Source organism: Pseudorca crassidens, chromosome 14, assembly GCF_039906515.1.
Source record: "Pseudorca crassidens isolate mPseCra1 chromosome 14, mPseCra1.hap1, whole genome shotgun sequence".
In the NCBI taxonomy this organism is placed as follows: domain Eukaryota; kingdom Metazoa; phylum Chordata; class Mammalia; order Artiodactyla; family Delphinidae; genus Pseudorca; species Pseudorca crassidens.
Window position 1 is genome coordinate 65,570,563 of NC_090309.1, and position 19,977 is coordinate 65,590,539.

At 40.6% G+C, this 19,977-nt stretch overlaps 1 protein-coding gene across 6 annotated transcripts in view; it reads right to left on the bottom strand.

Moving 5' to 3' along the window:
• The window catches only part of RASGRP3 (RAS guanyl releasing protein 3), a 106,167-nt gene that overhangs the window by 20,004 nt on the left and 66,186 nt on the right, over positions 1 to 19,977 (bottom strand). For 2 of the 6 annotated variants that reach the window (XR_010934086.1, XM_067703287.1), the window contains exons 1-7: positions 19,400 to 19,965; positions 17,823 to 17,970; positions 16,192 to 16,365; positions 15,691 to 15,807; positions 13,438 to 13,713; positions 6,409 to 6,486; positions 2,916 to 3,032 (exon numbers count right to left, since the gene is read on the bottom strand). Coding sequence is in view for 5 of the 6 variants with exons in the window: in XM_067703287.1 (XP_067559388.1) it covers positions 2,916 to 3,032; positions 6,409 to 6,486; positions 13,438 to 13,713; positions 15,691 to 15,807; positions 16,192 to 16,365; positions 17,823 to 17,970; positions 19,400 to 19,542 (1,053 nt within the window). In the remaining variant the exon portion in view is untranslated. Of the gene's footprint in view, positions 1 to 2,915; positions 3,033 to 6,408; positions 6,487 to 13,437; positions 13,714 to 15,690; positions 15,808 to 16,191; positions 16,366 to 17,822; positions 17,971 to 19,399; positions 19,966 to 19,977 lie in introns of those variants that run through there. The other 4 variants (XM_067703292.1, XM_067703290.1, XM_067703289.1 and 1 more) reach the window with 3 other exon arrangements.

Below are 19,977 nucleotides of genomic sequence, written 5' to 3' on the forward strand. Positions count from 1 at the left end.
TTTTCCATTGCCCTCTGCTAAATTGGATTTTCAAAAAGTTTGTAAGTTCTCCCTGCAAACACATGTATGCAAACATTTGACTTAGAGTCCAGTTATAATGAAGCAATCTCTCTTTCCCCTGTGATTTCTTTTTTTTTTAAACATCTTTATTGGAGTATAATTGCTTTACAACGGTGTGTTAGTTTCTACTTTATAACAAAGTGAATCAGCTATATATACACATATATCCCCAAATCTCCTCCCTCTTGCATCTCCCTCCCACCCTCCCAGGTGGACACAAAGCACCGAGCTGATCTCCCTGTGCTATGCGGCTGCTTCCCACTAGCTATCTATTTTACACTTGGTAGAATATATAAGTCCATGCCACTCTCTCACTTCGTCCCAGATTACCCTTCCCCCTCCCCGTGTCCTCAAGTCCATCCTCTATGTCTGCGTCTTTATTCCTGTCCTGCCCCTAGGTTCTTCAGAACCGTATTTTTTTTTTTTTTTAGATTCCATATATATGTGTTAGCATATGGTATTTGTCTTTATCTTTCTGACTTCACTCCATATGACAGACTCTAGGTCCATCCACCTCCCTACAAATAACTCAATTTCGTTTCTTTTTATGGCTGAGTAATATTCCATTGTATATATGTGCCACATCTTCTTTATCCATTCATCTGTTGATGGACACTTAGGTTGCTTCCATGTCCTGGCTTTTGTAAATAGAGCTGCAATGAACATTGTGGTACATGACTCTCTTTGAATTATGGTTTTCTCAGGATATATGCCCAATAGTGGGATTGCTGGGTCGTATGGTAGTTCTATTTGTAGTTTTTTAAGGAACCTCCATACTGTTCTCCATAGTGGCTGTATCAATTTACACTCCTACCAACAGCGCAAGAGGGTTCCCTTTTCTCCACACCCTCTCCAGCATTTATTGTTTGTAGATATTTTGATGATGGCCATTCTGACTGGTGTGAGGTGATACCTCATTGTAGTTTTGATTTGCATTTCTCTAATGATTAGTGATGTTGAACATTCTTTCATGTGTTTGTTGGCAATTCCCCTGTGGATTCTGTTATATATTATCTGTATTGCCTTAGGGCACAACTGCTTCAGGAGTATTTTGGGAAGTAGGCAAAGTATAAATGAACAAATTACTTAATTAAAAATATGATTGTTTAGCACCCATTACAAGTTTATCCATAAATAACTGAATTTTTTTGCAAGTCTCACTATCAATGCTTATCCATAATCAAAATTGCTTAAAAATGAACTATTATGGAGTGCTTACGATTTATAGTTTAATACCTGTATTTATACTGAGAGTACAAGATTTTTTTGGAATAAAATTCATTATGGAAATTCAAATGAAACCCAGTCATTTATTCAATTAAATCAATAGTACTCAATCTAACCAAACTGGGCCAACCTTCCCCCATGAAACTGGAATTGGAGAAAAGAGGTAAGGTACAAAGGGGTGGGGGAGAAAGAGGCTCCTCGTGTGGAGCAAGGAAAGTCTGTCTGCAGAGAATGGAGTGAGCATTCAGAGAAAAGCAGAGGAGAGAGTAGGAGAAAAAATACTTCATTCATTTCCTGATTCTAGACCTTCCTGAGCTGCAACTCCATGCACCCAGATCCTTTGCCCACCTTCCCTGGCTCCAAGTTGGGTCTGTCACTACCACATCATCACATGGTCTCCACTGGACCTTATGGCTGTCTCATCCCCTTCCCTCACCCTTTCTAATCTCCCCTTCCTGACTCCCATGCCCCATGCAACTTTTCTTTCAGCACTTCATAGTTCCATGGATAATCCAAGATATAGAACATTCTTTTTCTGTAAACGTCCTTTCCCAGCAAAGAGCACATAATATCCCAAAGACTTGTTCCTATTGCATCTGAGGATGTACTAGTCCATGAAGGGAGATGTTTAATCAACAATCACAATTTCTAGTGTCTGAGATATTTCCATCTTTCCCACATTGGTGCATCTACTCTTTTTTTGTTGTTTTTAATATAGAAAATTCTGACACAATCTTGCCCTTCATTAAGTGATGTTTCTGACCTAAATGCTGTTGCGCTGCGGTGTCACAGACCCCCAAATATATACAGCTGGAGAAACTACTCAACTTACAGTCTTTTTTCCTACCCTCAGGTAACCAATTTATCCAGCATTTTATGGTGACCCATGTGGGTTTTTTTTATTATAAATAATAAACTTATTTATTTATTTACTTATTCTTGGCTCCATTGGTTCTTTGTTGCTGCCTGAGGGCTTTTTCTAGTTGCGGTGAGCAGGGGCTACTCTTTGTTGCGGTGCACGGGCTTCTCATTGGGTGGCTTCTCTTATTGTGGAGCATGGACTCTAGGTGTGTGGGCCTCAGTAGTTATGGCATGTGGGCTTCAGTAGTTGTGGCACACAGGCTCAGTAGTTGTGGCTTGTGGGCTCTAGAGCGTAGGCTCAGTAGTTGTGGCGCACGGGCTTAGTTGCTCAGCGACATGTGGGACCTTCCTGGACCAGGGCTCAAACCCATATCCCCTGAATTGACAGGCAGATTCTTAACCACTGCACCACCAGGGAAGCCCCCATGTGGGTTTTAATGAGTAGATTCTAATCCTCAAACAGTCCCTTGGGTTGCAGGAACAATGACAGAAGTGTCAAATGCCTGGGGAAGTGAGGGGTTCTAAGTAGCTGAGAGTATTTGGGCAAGTGAGAACTGACAGACAGGAAGGGGAAAGGGGGACTTCCTGGGAGGTTCTTCCCCAGAAGCCAGTGCCAGGTAGAGCTAAGTGTCTACTGAATTGCTCTTACTTGCTAGAGGGCTGTTTTCATGGACTCCATCTGATTCCTGGGCAACCAGAGAATATTCTGGAAAGAGAAAGGGGCCTCCTTTTAACTGCTCACATTTAACTGTCCCTCAACCACTTACCTCAACTAATTTCCTTATGTGTTTGTTGATGACTGTAGGATCTGGCTTTGGCATCACGCCTGAGGCCCACTCCAGGGGCACCACGGGCTTGGTGGGCGTCGTAGGGGAGGTAGGCTGCTGACAGAAAACACACACATTTTTCAACTTTATCTGGGGCCTCGAGCAATTTGGACCAGGGACACTGAGAAAGCCATATAAGTTTTGCATATTAATATCAGTAAAAACTTCTGTTTATGTAGTACTTAAATATTTTGAAAACATCAGTGAAAATTTTGTTAATGCGATATTTTGTCTGTAGAATCTAATCTGTAACTAAATACATATTTTGTTTAACAGCAGCCTAGATTGTATTATTTTAGGTGGAAAAAAATATTGCTCTCCCAGCTCACCCAAAAATCCTATCCAAGTTCCCCAGATACTACTAAAACACCCTTAAACATCTCTGTAACAATCCATACAATTTTTTGCTTGTATAATACAAAGCACATAAAACACCAGTTATCTAATTCTTTAATAGTTAGTGCTAGTGATAAATTAGGTGTGTGCAGTAAGTGGCCAGCAGTGCACAGCCAAGTTTATGTCATCTTACCAGCATCTCTCAATATGCTTAATCAGTTCTTGACGGTTTGGCTAATCATTAGCTCTCTCGAGCCCCGCTTTGGTGAACTTGTTTCCTCCACAGGTTCGTCCACATTCGTGCAAGACATTTTCACTTAATAATGTGGAGAAGATGGTAGTAATAATATATAACTCGTTTACACAACACAAGTGTGAAACACAATCCTATTGGGAGCCAAGAGTGCTGTGCACTTCGTATCCTCTCCCTAGGGATCTCATATGATGAAATATTTTTGCTGGTGCATGCATACAAACCTGTATTAGCAGGTTGTTTTTAAATTTGATACCGAGTTGGGGATAACCATTTTTGCAAGAGGAGTTGAGGCGTAACTGTAAAGATTTAAGCCTCTACCAATGTTGTGAGGTGGGTGCTGCTGTGAGCTACAAACAGGACAAAAAATTATCTGCCATCTGAATATGGTCACTCTCACACACAGTTTCTCTCTCTCTCTCTCACACACACACATGCACACACACAAGCCTTTCATCTTGTCGATATAATAAAGGATTAAACCCTTGGTTCCCAAACTATACAGCAAGGCACACCCCTCCTCTGGAGCACTGCGACGAACTCAGAGGGTTACCGAAAGATATTTCAAACTTCTGAGGGAAATACAGCAATACTCAATATTTGTCAATAGCACACGAACTACCAGCTTGAAATAGTTCACAATTCACCCATCAGCTCATGCCATCTTTCTATCAATGATATCATGCCCCTGAGAAGCAAAAAATCAATGTGGAACAAGCAATAAAGGTGACAGTATCCAATCTGATTCCAAGATTTAAGAAATTGCACCATGCCCAACAGGCACACATATCCATTAGTAATTGTGGTTATTTAAGAATGAAATTAAAATGTTATTGTTTTCAATCTGTGTGTATTATTTTTTCAGGCAGGTAATAAGCCATTAGAACATCAATGTTTATACATATTTAGTTGCTTGGACCTAACTATTCTATAAGTGAAACTGTTAGGTATTTCTTCTGACCTAGAGGGAGCATGAAAAAACTGAGACATGAATTAAAACACAAACAATTATGAGGCACTAAGGGTGCCATGAACAGAATAAGGTTGAGAAGCTCTGGGACTAACTAGGTGAGGTTGGCCAGTGCTAACTGTAAGCACATTAAAGCTACAGGCTCTCAGGAATATAATCCTGACGGGAAATTGTTCTTAGTTACCAGTATGCGTCGAACACCAAATACAAAATAAGGTGACATTCCACTTAGAGAAGAGACAGAAAGGGATTGGGAAATGTGTTTTCATAGATTCATGGGATTTTAGCACTTGGAAGGGGCTTTGAAAGCTTCTGCTTTTACAAGAGATAAAAAGACTTTTTTATGTTGGATGGAAATGTCTCCTAAAATTGGTAAAACTTAATCCTGAAAATAAACCAAAGTAAATCTAAAAGGCACAAATCAGGCATGTGTGCTAAAATGGTCATTCTTACCCTGTTTCTGAACAAGGGGTGGTGGGAAAATAATGGGCAGCATCACGCTGTAGAAAAAGCACAGGCGGTGAAGGCAGACTCCTGAGACCAGTCCAAATTCTCCTACTGACTGGCTCTGTGGTCTGTGTAAGACACCTATGCTCACCAGACTCTGTTTCCTTAACAGAGTTAATGAGATAACATATATATTATGACCTGCCAGGCATCCAACAACCAACAGGTGGCAATTAAGGTGCCTAGTTATAGGTAAAGGAAGGCGTCAGGAGGTGGCAATGCTGTGTGTGCATGTACAGGACAGCTTCATCACACCAAAGCTATGGAATGAGGGAGGAGCTTACGAATTCCTTTTTTTCAGTAACATTACTTTTCTTTCTACCTCTCTCTTCATCACGCGAACTTTGAAGAGTCTGGTCCTAACCCCTCCCTTTGCCTGTGCTGTATCTTCCCATATGGCTGCCTTCTGCAGTGTCCCCAGGAGATGGGCTTCTTGGAGTTGGCAGGGAGGGGAACATGGTGATGGACCACCATAGACATTATTTTAAGAACAGATGCTACCAGGTCAACTGACTCAGACTCAAGTTCATAGTCTCCCACCTGGCCTTTACTGTGAACAGCATTCACAGTCATTCTGCCTCTTTCAGTTCGATGGTTCAGAATGGTAGTAGGTATTAATAGATGGACAGACTTAGGCCCTAGGGTTGCTGGCAACGTGCCACAGAACTCAACTGGTACGGAGGTAATGAATGAGACCTTCATAAGAAAACAGATCTCAGGATATAAGAAGCAGACAGAAATTTTTTTTCAACATGCAAACCTCATCCTCATTGTAAATTTCATATTCACCCAGATATTTGTTTTTTTACTAGTGCAAAGCATATCTGAGCTACAGTCCACTTGATAAGAGTAATGAGCAGTGTACATTCAGTAATTCAGTTTCTTCAACTCATTATATAATGTTTCTTTACTAAGACTCAGCTATCAATTAAGTGAGACTCTATCCAATGTGATACTGAAATTCTGAGCTGGATGAATCATTAGTAGAGAAATTTGTGAATTATGATTAGGGTATTTAAAATTTATTAAATCTAATTTTATGTAGAATCAGTTTTTTTAAAAAAAGCCTAGAATGGTCATTCAAATTATTGTTCCTTCTTTTTTGGGGGCGGGGCAGGTTCTCAGAGGGAAAATGGAAGATCAACAATAAAACAGAGTAACTGGAAATGATGTTCTTCTTTGTTAGCTTCTAATGTGAAGAAATAATTATCTGTCAGGGCTAAGCTGTTCCATTGGTAAAATGGGAAGAATATAGATTTTTTAATTCTTCAATCTTTAGATCACAAAGCACTACTGTAATGGTCAATTATTGTAAATATAAAATAATGGTGTTTGTCACTGAACCTGAGAGAGAAAACAATACTCACCGATTTAGAATTTCTAGGCTCCAGCACCAGTGATAGTTTGTAAATATCATCTTCTGTGTGATAGAGGTCCAGAGAAAGCTACAACAAATTAGAAGGGATAAATAAGGATGTTGAATCATTTATTTACTTATTTACATTACTGAAATTTTTCCAAACTGAATGCTTAAGCTCAATGTCTAATAACTTGAGTAAATGTAGAACGTTAAAAAGATAGCATGCAGAGGTGGAAAATGAAATTTTTTTTAAAGACGTTTTAATATTTTATTTTTTGGCCATGCAGGATGTGGGATCTTAGTTCCTCAACCAAGGAGCAAACCCACGCCCCCTGCATTGGAAGCGCGGAGTCTTAACTACCGGGCCGCCAGGGAAGTCCCAGAAAACGAAATTTTAAAAAGAAAGAAGTTAAGCCTAGTGTGGTCATCAGCATCAACAAGAACCATTGACTCAATTTTTCTTGATAATTATTGAGTAGCTCCTAAGCACCAAGCACTGAGCTGGAGGTAAGGGATCCTTGATGTTACAGGCTAGGACTGGGGACAGGTGTATAAAATAAGACTTGGAAATGGAATAAATGGTGTCTTGGAGGTTTGACTAAAGAACTGCAGAAATGAAAGAGCAATTAATTATTTCAGGGCATTGTGCTAAATTCTGGTGATATAAAATGGTATAAAATCATTCCTGCCCTCAAGGGCCAGACACCTTATTTGACTAAATAGGACCTGAACACAAAAAGATATATTCACATCAACAAAAGGCAACACATGCTAAATGTGAAGGAAGTTGCCCCACTCTAAGTGCTATAGGAATTTTTCAGGGAGGCAGCGTGTAAAGCATGAGGGAGAGGTTTTGGAGACCGGTGGGTTTGAGTTCAAATTCTGAGCCTGCCACTGGTTAGCTCTGTGGCCTTGAGCCAGTTATTTCCTCTCTGACACTCAGTTTCCACTCCTGTAAAATGATCACAAAAGTCCCTATCTAATTGGATTTTTATCAGGATCAAATGAAATAATGCATGTAAAGTACTTCACACAGGACCTAGTACACAGTGAAATCTCAGGAAATGTAATCTGGTGTTGTTGATGTTATTGTTATTATTATAGCTGTTACAACTACTTTTATTATTATGTGTGGGGGCCACTGAGGACAGAAATGATCAGGATGGATTCACAGAGGAACTTGTGAACTGGGACCTAACTGGGAGGACTTGGAGAAATAGAGACAGAGAGAAAGATTAGGGTAGGCAAGGATAAGAATGTAAATGAAGATTAAACTGCGTGGATAAAATCTGCAAAACCTTAAAATGCATGGTCCCACTTACCTAAAACAGAAGTCATAAGATTTAAAATAAGCCTGGATAATTCCCACACGTGCCCTTCAATGTTAAGAACCTGATTAATCATACCATTTTATCAGCAGGGAAGAGAACCAGGTGCCCTGCCCTTTCTCTGATCATTTTAAGCATGAAAATTTTCCTTTGACATATTTTGTCTAAAGATAAAGGCTTAATGTGAGAGGCTTTATTCCATTTCCAAGTCTTATTTTATACACCTGTCCCTGGTCCTAGCCTGTAACATCAAGGATCCCTTATCTCCAGCTCAGTGCCCGGTGCTTAGGAGCAAGAGAAAACTCAGAGGCACAGGATGTCTTTCAAGGATTTATCTTGCTGTTCTATCTCATTTTTTTAAAAAAGAAACTGGCATTATAAACTGTCATTTTTGCATCATTCATTCAACAAATATTCATTGGTCACCTAATACATGGCGGGGACCATTGTAGTCACTATTCTAGCTACTAAATACAGCAGTTAAATTAAGGATTTCATATATCTGGTCATGTATTGCATTATCTAGACTTTGTCATTTAAAGGTTTTTTTAAGCATAATAAAATTGACTTTACTATAAAATTGCCCCAGTATCATTTCAGATCATGAAAATCATGCTCACAAAGAATGCACACTGTATTCACCTTCCTCTGAACAGCAGTCACTTCTACGTCCAGGGGCCCTGCCTTTTTTCAGGAGAGGAACTGTCCCCATGTCACAAACAAATGCTTTGAGGAACCAGCCCACCATATAAAAGAGTGAAGGGAGATGCATGAAAGGGATATTGTGATAGAGACGTTGGTATAACAATGTATTTGGTAAAAGAGTTTTGCAGATATGATTAACTTGGGGATCTCTCCTCATAGCTCAACAATAAGAAAAATTTGTGCTGATAAGTGGAATTTGACACTGGATCTCTGGGTTAGGGAAGCAATAGGGGAAGGTGTGATCACTGATGAATGGGAGATAGCCACTACTCATCTAAGGCAAATTGTTGTCAGTTTGATGACAATTGCCACATCTAATTTGTCAAGAGAAGTCAGAAATCTAGAGTTTTATATAAAATATCCTCATTTTTAAGCACTGGCAACTAATAACAGATTTTTTTTTTATGATTCCATGTGGGCCAAATAAAACACATCTGCCATGGGCAGTTGCCCACTGTTTTGTAAATTCCACAACAGAAGACTCTACTGGTCTCTAAGCTTCATGAAAGGAGACAGTACATTTGTAATCTCACCTCTATAATCCCAGTCCTAGTTTGCTACCTTGCACTGTGAATGTGACATAGACAGAAAACTGACTGACTTCTTCCTTTTGACTTCCTTATTGTCAGGAGTTAATCTGGGCTTTGATGAGTATGTTCCTGTCCTCCTGACTCTTCCTCTGATGACAGCACTGGCATCTGCTGGAAAGGAGATGCCAGCAGTGCAAGAACATCCAACCAGAAACCCAAATAAGCCACACACTAAATAGGGGAGATGCTCTTTCAAAAGACACAGAACATCCCTGAGTATTTTCATACGTCACATGGACAGATATCTGACTCTATGATGGAAATATTTTTGTTTTCTCCCAATGTTTGCTCTCCATTTATTAGTGGTCGTATGAACCTAGGCAAGTCATTAATCTGCTTGAGTCTGTCTCTTGAGCTGTAAAATGGGAGTCATCAATAATAGCTCCCTCCCAGGATTGTTGTGAGGATTAAATGAGCTAATGGTGTCCAATGGGATTTGTTTAGAGGGCCACACAGATGGGAACTGCAGGGTTTGGCTCCCAATCAGTGCAGCAGCCAAATGCCACTGTGCTCATCCACGAGTGCAGAGCCACCTTCTGGGTTAACGCTAGCCATCTCTCTGCTTTCCAAGCTGCGATCCTACTTGCTTTCTCGGATCTCCTCTGGGCCTTATGGCCCTGCACAAAGTGATCTGTTCTACTTCCTACACACCTTTTAAATAATATAGGCAGCTTGTCAATGGGGTTTCAAAAATATTTATTTGTGTCTAACATATCTTAAGCTTGTTTGTTTCTAAAAAATGTTCTGAGTCACTGTTTCAGGTTGTTGCTTTTACATCCAAGCCTATCAGCAAAGATGGCTGTGGATTTAGTCTGCACCTCAGGACCGACATTGTCTTGACTGGAGAATTGTAAAATATCACACACTTGGTCATCAAACTATCTCCAGTCACCATTTTTGCAATTCTTCCTCTTCCTCCTCCTCTTCTTCTTTCTTCTTTCTTCTTCTTCTTCTTCGATTGTAAAAATACAGGGGCTTTCCAGTAATTTGCATATACTCAGAATGGTAAATGTAACTGATAGATCTAAAAATACTATGAAAAAAATCAGACTATTTCGTATACCATGAAACAAGAAGTGTCAGTTTAAAAGCTCCTGGTTACATGAATTGGAATCACAGTGGAAAATGTCTTCTCCAGATCCTCCCTAAAAAGGGGAACAATACAAATCCCAACAGTTTGGCGGTGTGGTCCTCTTTCCTTCATGTGTCCAGTACTGTTCAGGGGGCTCAGATTACAATGATAAAAATGGCAAACATAGTCCCTGCTTGCATAGATTTCATTTTGTAATTAACTTTCTTTATACACCCATGAAGAGGGAGAGAGATTATTTAATTTTCACAGATGCAAAATAAAGTAAATGTCAGCAATATTCCCACATTGCAGAGTAAATGTCCATCAGAGAGAGAGAGAGAGAGAGAGACACACACACAAACTGGGATTCAGAAGTTGGCTATTTGCAAGCCTTTTGTCCGTTATGAATCGCAGCTTCTTCATTTCTAAAATAGGAAGGGGCAGGGGTGATGTTACACCCTCTGACCTGCCCAGGCTACATCATAGGGTGTGTGTGTGAGAATCTACTGAGGAAATGTATGTGAAAAGTGCTGTGAAAACTGTAATCAACTATTACAGAAAGTTCAAGCATTGCTATACAGCCTACTGCACAGAGCAGGCATTTAGTAATTGTTCATTAACTTAAGAGTTCTCATTTTCTTTCTTCCAGGGCTCTCAATCATAAATCACCTTCCTCACCTGGGACATGTTTAGAAGCAGTCACTTCAGGCAGAAACTTGACCTAGAGTCTTGGAGCAAAAAGAATCACCCCTTCAATGCTGTGCTTAATAAGAATGACCTCACATGCATTCGGGCAGCTGCAGTCAACGTATGGTTCTAATCTCAACATGTATGTGGTTCATGAAATGCTCACTGGGCTCCAGTGAACACCTCCTGGGAGTCTCCTCCATCCTCATTCTGAGGAGATTAATCTGCCTAGGGCCAGGAAGAATGAATGCACCGAACTTTCTCCTTGGTTGTGGGGAGAGAGGAAGGCTTTTGGCTTTAAATAGAAACTGGCTTGACAATTGTGCTCATCTGCTGAACTGTGCTATCCTGATGAGCCACTGGGCCAGAACCACAGAATTAGGTTGACACTTGGTTCCTTAGTCCCAAGGCTCCACCATTCCTTACATCTAGCACCACAGAAGTTTAGAGCTGGATGAGATCTTACAAATGAGCACAAAACCCTTTAGGAAAAATCCAAAGTCAAGACTAGTTAGCAAGGAGACAAAGCTAAGTAACTGCAGAGGCAGGACAAAAAGTTGTCTCCCATCTGAGACTCTTGCCACTATATTACACTATACTATACAATGCTGCTGTGACTAAATATGGTGCTTGGTGGCTTCTAAATTTTCCTTCAATTCCTGAGAGAGAGAGAGAGAGAGAGAGAGAGAGACACAGAGAGACTGAGAGATTGAGTCTTTTTCTTTTTTCTTTCGTTTCCAGCAAAAATGAATTATTTCTTAGCTTTTACTTCTAGAGTTCAGATTTTCCATCTGCAGCCCCAAAATTTCATTCCAAATCCTTTAGTATTTCTCAAATATCTGTCCTGATGTTGCCTGCTGCATTTACAATTCAAATTTCTTTTCCCTACTCCATCATTATTTTTTATCCAGATGAGGAATTGCCCAGCATAGGCAGCTGCTCATGAAGTTCTCCCCCAGCTCGTGGAGGCAGCCTGAGCACAGACACTTGGAGCCTAGGCTACCCCCTGAGACTGGTCTTCAGACATCACCTGTGGCTGTGGGGTTACAGTCTGATTGGGGCTGCAACTCTGGTCACTTATTCATGGAAACAGATTTACATGGCAAATGGTTAATAAAGGCAGCTGCCTGGATAATTGTGAGGTTCCCCCACCCTAATAGAGAATGTCTGGGTGTTTACTATTTGTTACAGAAACTCAACCCCAAGAGATTTGTGCTTCTGTGTGTTGGCTACTTCTGCTTTATACTAAGAATGCAGCTACCATTATTGCCTACACCTAGGGGTTCTCTTCCTTGGTAAACAATTCTGTGTTCTAGGAACAGTTTGTGAGAAGGTCTAGGAACTGTACTCTTATCCCAATGCAGCAGTCCTAGAGGATTTAGCTCTTTGGAGTTCCAGAGGGGTTCTTGTTTTCATTCCCCATGGCTACTGGAGGAAAGTAGTCAATTCGGTGTTGCAGCCAAGTTTCAGATGCTACAGTGTCATAAACCCAAACAAGGAAGTTGCTCCTCCACTTGTTTAAGCAAGGGTGAGAGAATTTGCTTATGCCTCTTTCCCCCTGACAAAGAAGCAGCCAATGGGAAATGTTCTCTACTACACACCTGTGTGTCTAAAAGTGCTAGGACCTAGAGACCAGCTAATGGTGCGTGCCGCCAAGGCCAAAACGTATGAGCAGTAGGTGAATTTCTTCCAACCCACTCCTAAATACAGCACCCAGTTCATCTGCTGAGTTCCTAAATATGCCAGGTATTGGGTGGGCCAAAAAGTTCTTTCAGGTTTTTCCGTTAAGATGTTATGCAATACTATGAGAGGTGCTGGGGACGGGCGATGTATAAGGCAGGTAAATAGAAAAAAAATCTAATGTCAAGTGATACTTCCTATAGATAAGAAAGTACAAGGGCAACACATGTGACAGATGCCTTACTGCTTTGGAAGGAAACAGAGAATGCTCCAGAAAGATAGAGGCTTTTGAATTTAAGCTAGTCATGGTGGGGTTGGGGGGTGGGTAAGGAAGGAATTTTCCAAGAAAATGCAAAGCCAGAAAGTAGAAGGCAGCAATTTGTGGTGGAAAGTATAAGTCCCACATTCCTCAAAGGCAGGTGTGATGCGGGATCAGGTGATGATAAACGAGGAGAAACTGATAGTCAGAAAACAAGTCGTGAAGGGCTCCAGTGGCAGACTGGGACCTGTATCTGGTGGTTTGGGGAGGTTGGTGGGGGTAACGGGGAGGGAGATCTCAGAGGAGGTCCCCGCATTACTCCAGGCTTCAACTACAGCAGTGCAGTGAGGATCAAGAGAAGCCGATGAGTTGAGGGCATATAGAAGGAGGTGATGAATTAGATGAGTGTGATGAGGCACTGAGGACAGGGCTGGAGGGCCTCTCTAAGAACTGCAGAAGCCAGAGCCGTGGAGGCTGAGACTGGGACCCTCAAAGCAAAGGGAACTTTCTTTGCTCGGAGATTGGTGTCTCAAGTCACTTGGGTTACAGGTGTGTTTCCCTCCCTTCATCCTTTGAGATTTCTTCCCATCTACTGACCCTGAATTCAACACCTCCCCCACCCCCATTGTGAATTGCTGGCATGGATCGTCCTGCATACCCTGGGAAGTGAGGTACAGGAGAGTTATTAGCACAAACTCTAGTCCGTTGGACTCACCGTGAGCAAGTTGATCAAATCCAGGTTGGGTTCCAAGTGGTGAGAGGCATTCTGTAGGGAGACCAGTTCACTCAAGGTAACGGAGAGCTGGTGCATTTTCACAATGTTCACTTTGTTCTCCTCCATCCAGTCTGGGAAAATGACATGGACTGCTATCAAGTCTTTCAAGTGGACGCCAAGGATTGGGATTTTGAAGCCATCACAGTCGGCAAAGGCCTTGCGGTAATTACAGTAATTACCGTTGGAGGAGACCAGCTCCGTCATTTCATTCCAGTTCTGGGAACAGATGGAAAAGTAGTATTTTCAAACAGCCTTCCCTTCTGCCCACCCTCAGGCCCAACAGTGTGTGGCTAGGAAATTCCTCGCCTACTGAAAGAAGTATCAATTGCACCAACGTTGATGCAGGGAAATATTAACCAGGGAAAAGACAGTTAGAAAAATGTACTAGGCTTGGCTATGAGTTGGACAGTCTGTTCCATTCTGCGTCAAAAGAGAAATAGCCCACAACTCTGCCTACCTACTAGGGGTGTTGAGATGTTAAATAGCATCATGTATATATAAGTATTTTGTAATTCATGGAAATATTACAATCCACAAATACAAGCATGTATTGTATTGAAGTATGTAGTATATTAAAATTTCCTAGTTGTTCCAAGAAAGTTGCATTCAAGATATAACTTGAAGTGGCCAGTATGGGGTAGGAACAGTCATACTGATGTGTGAGATAGCTGTGGTTTTGGACTCTGCCACTAACTAGGAGGGTGACCTTAAGCAAGTCACTTCACTTTTGGGGACCTCAGTTTTCTTTTCTGTAAGAAAGGGGAGTTCAAATAAATAATTTTTGAAGACACACTGGTGGTTGCAAGCTTCTATGAGCCTCCACTGAATTCTTATTCTTTACAACATTTAAAATATGTTTTGCTCTTTACTGGAAATTCATTACTAATCTAAAGGAAAATGAAACACATAATGAGCCCCATTATACTTGGAAAGGGTGCAGTGTTTGAGGTCACTCAGCAGTGCTTCTGTGGTTTATATTCTCCTGTTTATACGCACAAGCTATTGTTGGTTGCCTAACGGCAGCCATACCTTCCTAATAGACCCATGTGTCTACTTTTGATCAGTCTACTCTTTCCCATGTGTCTCGGATGACGCTGTTTCCGTGCCCAGATCCAAGGATGGGTTCTGATCTACCATCTTCATAATTCCATCCCTCTGGTTTGTGATTGGTTCAGGAACACAGAGTTAAGCCAATCAGTACATTGTATTCCTCTGGATACTGTTATTGGCCCAGGGGTGGGCATGTGATTTGAGATGGTCCAATCTGTCTAAAAAAGGTCTTTTATTCCATGGGTGCAGAGCTGAAGAGAGGTTTTCCCTATCTCCAACTTTCATAAACAAGAAAGCATAATTTTCCCGTTGCTGCAGACAGCCCAATCAGGAGGGAAACCAGTCCGATGAAAAACAAAAACTAAAACAAAAACCTCATACTCAGAGGAATACAGAGCAACTGAGCCAGAGCTCTGATCAGACCATGCCTGGACTTGGCCTTGCCTCTGGACTTTCAGGTATGTGAGACGATCCATTTCCTTATTGTTTAAGCAATTCCAAGATTTTTTTTTTTAACTTACAGCTGAAAGTGTCCTTACTGATATAACAAAGTACACGCTTACAAGGAAATCTTTTCATAAGGATGAAATGTTCTTTTTTGCTCAATAAGGAAAAATATTATTGTGGTCTGGAAATAAATATGGCAGAAAAAGTTCAGTTTGGGAAACAATCATTGCTTAAATTTTTTTTTTTTATCCCTGAAAACTGAGCTATAAATCTGAGGGCTTTCTATACAAAAGATTTCTTTCTGCCTCCCCTTCCTTTGTGTCTTCCACCATGTTGAACACAGTACTATGAAGAGAGCAGGTGTTCAATGACTTCATTTGAGGACGGGACGGTAGGAATGATTTCTGTCATATTTGCCTTGTAACCCCCATGTATTTCACAATGCCTATCACATAGTAAGCACCAAACACATATTTTTTGAATATTTACAACTGCAATATGTTAACAGTGTTCAAAGCATTCCTATTAGGACACTTGTTGCCACCTCTAATCTGTTTTTCCAGGTGGTATGGCTGTAACCTCCTATTGTCTAAGAAGAAAACTTTCCCCTTCTGAGTGACATTTGTTAGGATCATCCTACCCCCAAACAATTTACAAACAAACTTTCTACTTGGGTTATGATCTGATCCACTGTACCTTTGTAACTTCTGAAGAAAGATGAGAATGGGTCTCTTTGAGCCGGGAAATGGAACTATGACTAAGGCCTCCTACCACCGCCATCAGGGTGTTAAAATTTTTGAGCTGAAGGAGCTTCTGCAATAGAAAAGGTTAACTTCAATACTTAGTAACAATTTTTGAATTATTCTGAGCTTTTTGAGGTACAGATGAAGTCCTACAATTTAACAACAAGGATGTAGGGAAAATAGTATCAATTCAAAATGAAGTACAAATGAAATCCACTAGAAAAATATATCAATCATTACACAGAAAAATAGCTACATTAAATGCTTCCAAATACGGCCAATTAAAAGCAATCTTCTTGCATGAGAGAAGTATATTTGCTCATTAGACATTTATGGGTATTTTAATTGGCTTTTATATTGTGAACCCCAAATTTTTTCAATGACTTTTCTCAGTAGAGAGAATGAATATCTAGAATCCTTTGAGAATCCCAGTCTAATTAACAGACATACATACCTTGGCAACATTGATAAACTTTGTGATGACTTCTGCCCTTTGCTGAGGGGTTGGTTTGCTTAGAACCATCAACTGGACCCACTTAGAGATTCCATTAAATAAAGCAATAGATCTCTCCAAGGTTGGGTTATTCTCCAGGCAGCCATGGATGACATAGCTTTGGTAATCAGTGAACTAGTAAAGGAAGATTCAGAGACTCTGAATTATAATGGAGTCTTTGAAAAAATTATAAATTAGAATGTTGCATGGAAGGGGTGAGATAATATTTCACAACAGCATAACGATTTCTTTCATTTCACATTTATAATGGAATCTTACAAGTTTGAATATATCTGTATCTTTAACATGTTATTTTGCTGCATTTCACTCTTCCACATCCAGATGCACACTTATTACACACCACAGTGTTGATGGGAGGAGGAAGGGACAAGACTCAAAGTCATATTCCAGTGAGTCCAAAATTTGCTGGATCATAAGATCCACCTGGGGCATTTGCTAAAATACTGGTTTGGGGGAACATGTCAGACCTAAAGGATCACTGTTCCAGAGGAATAACCTAAGAATCTCCATTTTTCACCCACTACTGGTGATTCCAATGGTCAGGCAAGTTCGAGATACAATGGCATACATTAAAGAAGAGGAAATGAATATAAATATTATAATTTCAAGTCAGAATAAGTTTGCAATGTGTTTTCAAGAAGAAAAGAGAAAAAACAGAAATTGAGTAAGGCTGCTCTTTGGCAAAACTGACACATTTTCAGGAAGTCAGCATGGATGTCATCAGATACATATGAGCCTCCTACCATACAAACAGAGCAGGGGATTCCCTCTCATGGCCTGCCTGTGGGGAATCAAAAGGTCCTCTCCAAGTAGGGTTACTTAGTGAAAAGAATCAGTCTTTCAGAAATCCATACTTCTAACCTCATGTTCTTCTTTGCAAGCAATAACGTAATTCATTCTTTGGCATCTTGGAAAAGAAGGAGTGACTACCCCAGAGCTTGGTTAGACAAAGACAAAGGCTGTTTGTGAACCATTGTGGAAATATCATAACAAATGGATAGTGAGTAGGTGGCTAGGAAGAGATCACAGTCAGGGGGAAGAAAAGGGATGCAGAGGAGGAACTCTATCAAGACAGAGTAGGAAAGAAAACTTTAATTCAGGATATCCATCCCTGCGAAAGAAACAACCTGAGGTTGAGATTCTCCTGAAAGCTTACAATTCCTATTTTCAACCTATATCCATAATCAGGTATTTATACGTATCCCAACCTAAATAAATATTTCTTCTCCCAAAATGAAGGGCCCAGCTAAACATGTTCACTTGGGAGAAGTCAACAGAGCTAAATAAACCTTGAATGGTTAAATCTCCACTGAATATTTAGAAAATCATGCTTTAATCCTATGAAAGGAGACATTGAAAATAGCAACAGAAATATAGCTCCTGAGCCATAAAATAAAGACAGGATAATATTTATCTTTGGTTAAAAGGGATTGTTCCTGTGAGTTAAGGGCACTTTTCCAGTGGAGCACAGTGACAGAGGCTGCCAACACTTCAGAGTATGAAAATGCAGCTCTTGGTAAAGTTGGCATGGTGGTTGTTATCCTTGGAAGAATAAGTGTCCAGTTTCTTACTGAGATCCTTCTAAAAGATTTATGCTCCAGAAAAGTGAGGTGCTCAGCCAATTCAATGGGCTCCAGATGGTCAAAGAGCAGACAGGCTTTTCCCTTCTTGGATACTTTTTTCCTCTGTGTGACTCTTCTCATCCAGTCATAGGAAGGACTATAAAAGAAGAGTGAGTCTGGTCAATGTGCTGAAAGCTCATTTCACTCAATGGAAGTTATTAACCTACTGACTGTGTAACTCTTGGCCTGCTTCCAGGGGCTTGTGCAAAATACACGCCCAGTCCTTCATATTTGAAGAGAAAACCACTGACCCATTGCCAATAGAATATAAACTTCGAGTTGTTTTTCCATACAGGGTAGGTTTGCACTGATTCATCCAGAATCCCTTACTTGGTCTCTCCTGTGACCAGTAAGGTTTGGATCATGAGGGAGAGGTTAGGGCTAGGTATATAAATTTTGGAGTTTATCAATATATAGGTGGTGATGGAAACCATCAAAAGCTGGTTCTCACACTTCAGCAACATATGGATTTTTTGAAAAGCTTGTTATAAAGACAGAGACCTAGACCTCACTACCAGAGATTCTGATTTACTAGGAATGAATAATCTGAATAATCTGTATTTTTTAGTATAAACATTTATCAAACTCTTAGATGTCCCAGGCACCACTATAATCACAAGTATTAACTCATTAGATCTTCACAACTCTACCAGGTATTACTACTATTACTCCCATTTTATAGATGAGAAAATATAGGCACAGAGAGATTAAAATTTTACCCAAGATCACACAGCTAGTAAGTAGAGGAGTCAGGCTGAATAATCCTTATTTTTAACAACATCCCTAATAACTCCTGGATCACTCACCGTTGATCACTCTTGAAGAAGTATTCTAGGAAAAGAGACTAGAGTATGAATGCCTAGGACACAAGAGCACATATTTGCAATATGGCTAACCATACTCACAGGCCTAAAATAGTTTTGTCTACAAAGTTAGCTAGTCAATATAAAATGCTAGCCTAATTAGCACCAAGTTCCTAATCCCTGAGCTAACGAGTTCATGGCACAACTATGGTCAACATTTGTACAGCCTCAGGCTGACCTCAGAGCATCTCAAACTTGAATGATCATATGAATCAGCTGGGGATCTTATTACAATGCAGTTTCCAGTTCAGCAGGTTTAGGGTGGGGCCTGAGATTCTGCACTTCTGTTGAGCTCCCAGGTGATGCCAATGTTGCTGACCCACAGACCACACTATGAGTGGCAAGGGTATAGGAGACTAGATTCAGTAACCGAGTACTGAGCATCTGTTATGTGCCAAATGCGTTCACATATAATCTCAGGTATTCATTGGATGCTCATAATACCCCATGAGAAAGTACAATCCCCATTCTACAAATACAGAAATTGAAGCTTGGAGAGAGAAACTCTGTCCGATGGGACTGTGCTCATTGCATCAAAGCTTTCCTCAGAGAAGCACACCTTGATTCTGAAATGGTATGGATGGAGGTCAAGTGGGGTCATCACTACCCCCTCCCTCAAACAGTGGACTCATCTTGTTTGAAAGAAGCTTGTGCCACTCTTACATGCTGGATATGTCGATGAGGCTGACGTGTTTCTCATATCCTAGTTGACTAGCTACTTCCCGGAATTCCTCAGTCATACGGATCAAACCGAGGTCCAAATTAAACTCTGCGGGAAACTTCAGAATCCAGTACCTGAAAGGCATCAAGTATTTTTGACAACTGGAAGATTTCAAGCTAGACCTCTATGGAAACCATGGTATCATTTTACAGATTACATTTAACAATGCATCGAGACCACATGCCAAATTAGCAATCTCCCATCCCTCATCCATCACATTGAGTCTCCCTCTTCCCTCCTTTAATCAAGGACTCAAATCCACTACTCCCACCCTGAGCCTTTCTTTCTCTCTCTTCAGAACCACTGCTGAGAAGAAACCCTTATCCCAATTCATGGCAAGTAGGTGGGAATGTGTATGGTGAGGGAGTAGAAAAAAAATGAATGTACTCTTTCTAAGAGCTGCTTTCATTCCCTAATCACATTGACCATTGCTTGATCTACAGTCCAAAAGAAAGATGAATTCTACTCCCAGGAACAGTTTTAATAAAATCAATAAAAGGGGGACTTGAGTCGATTCTAT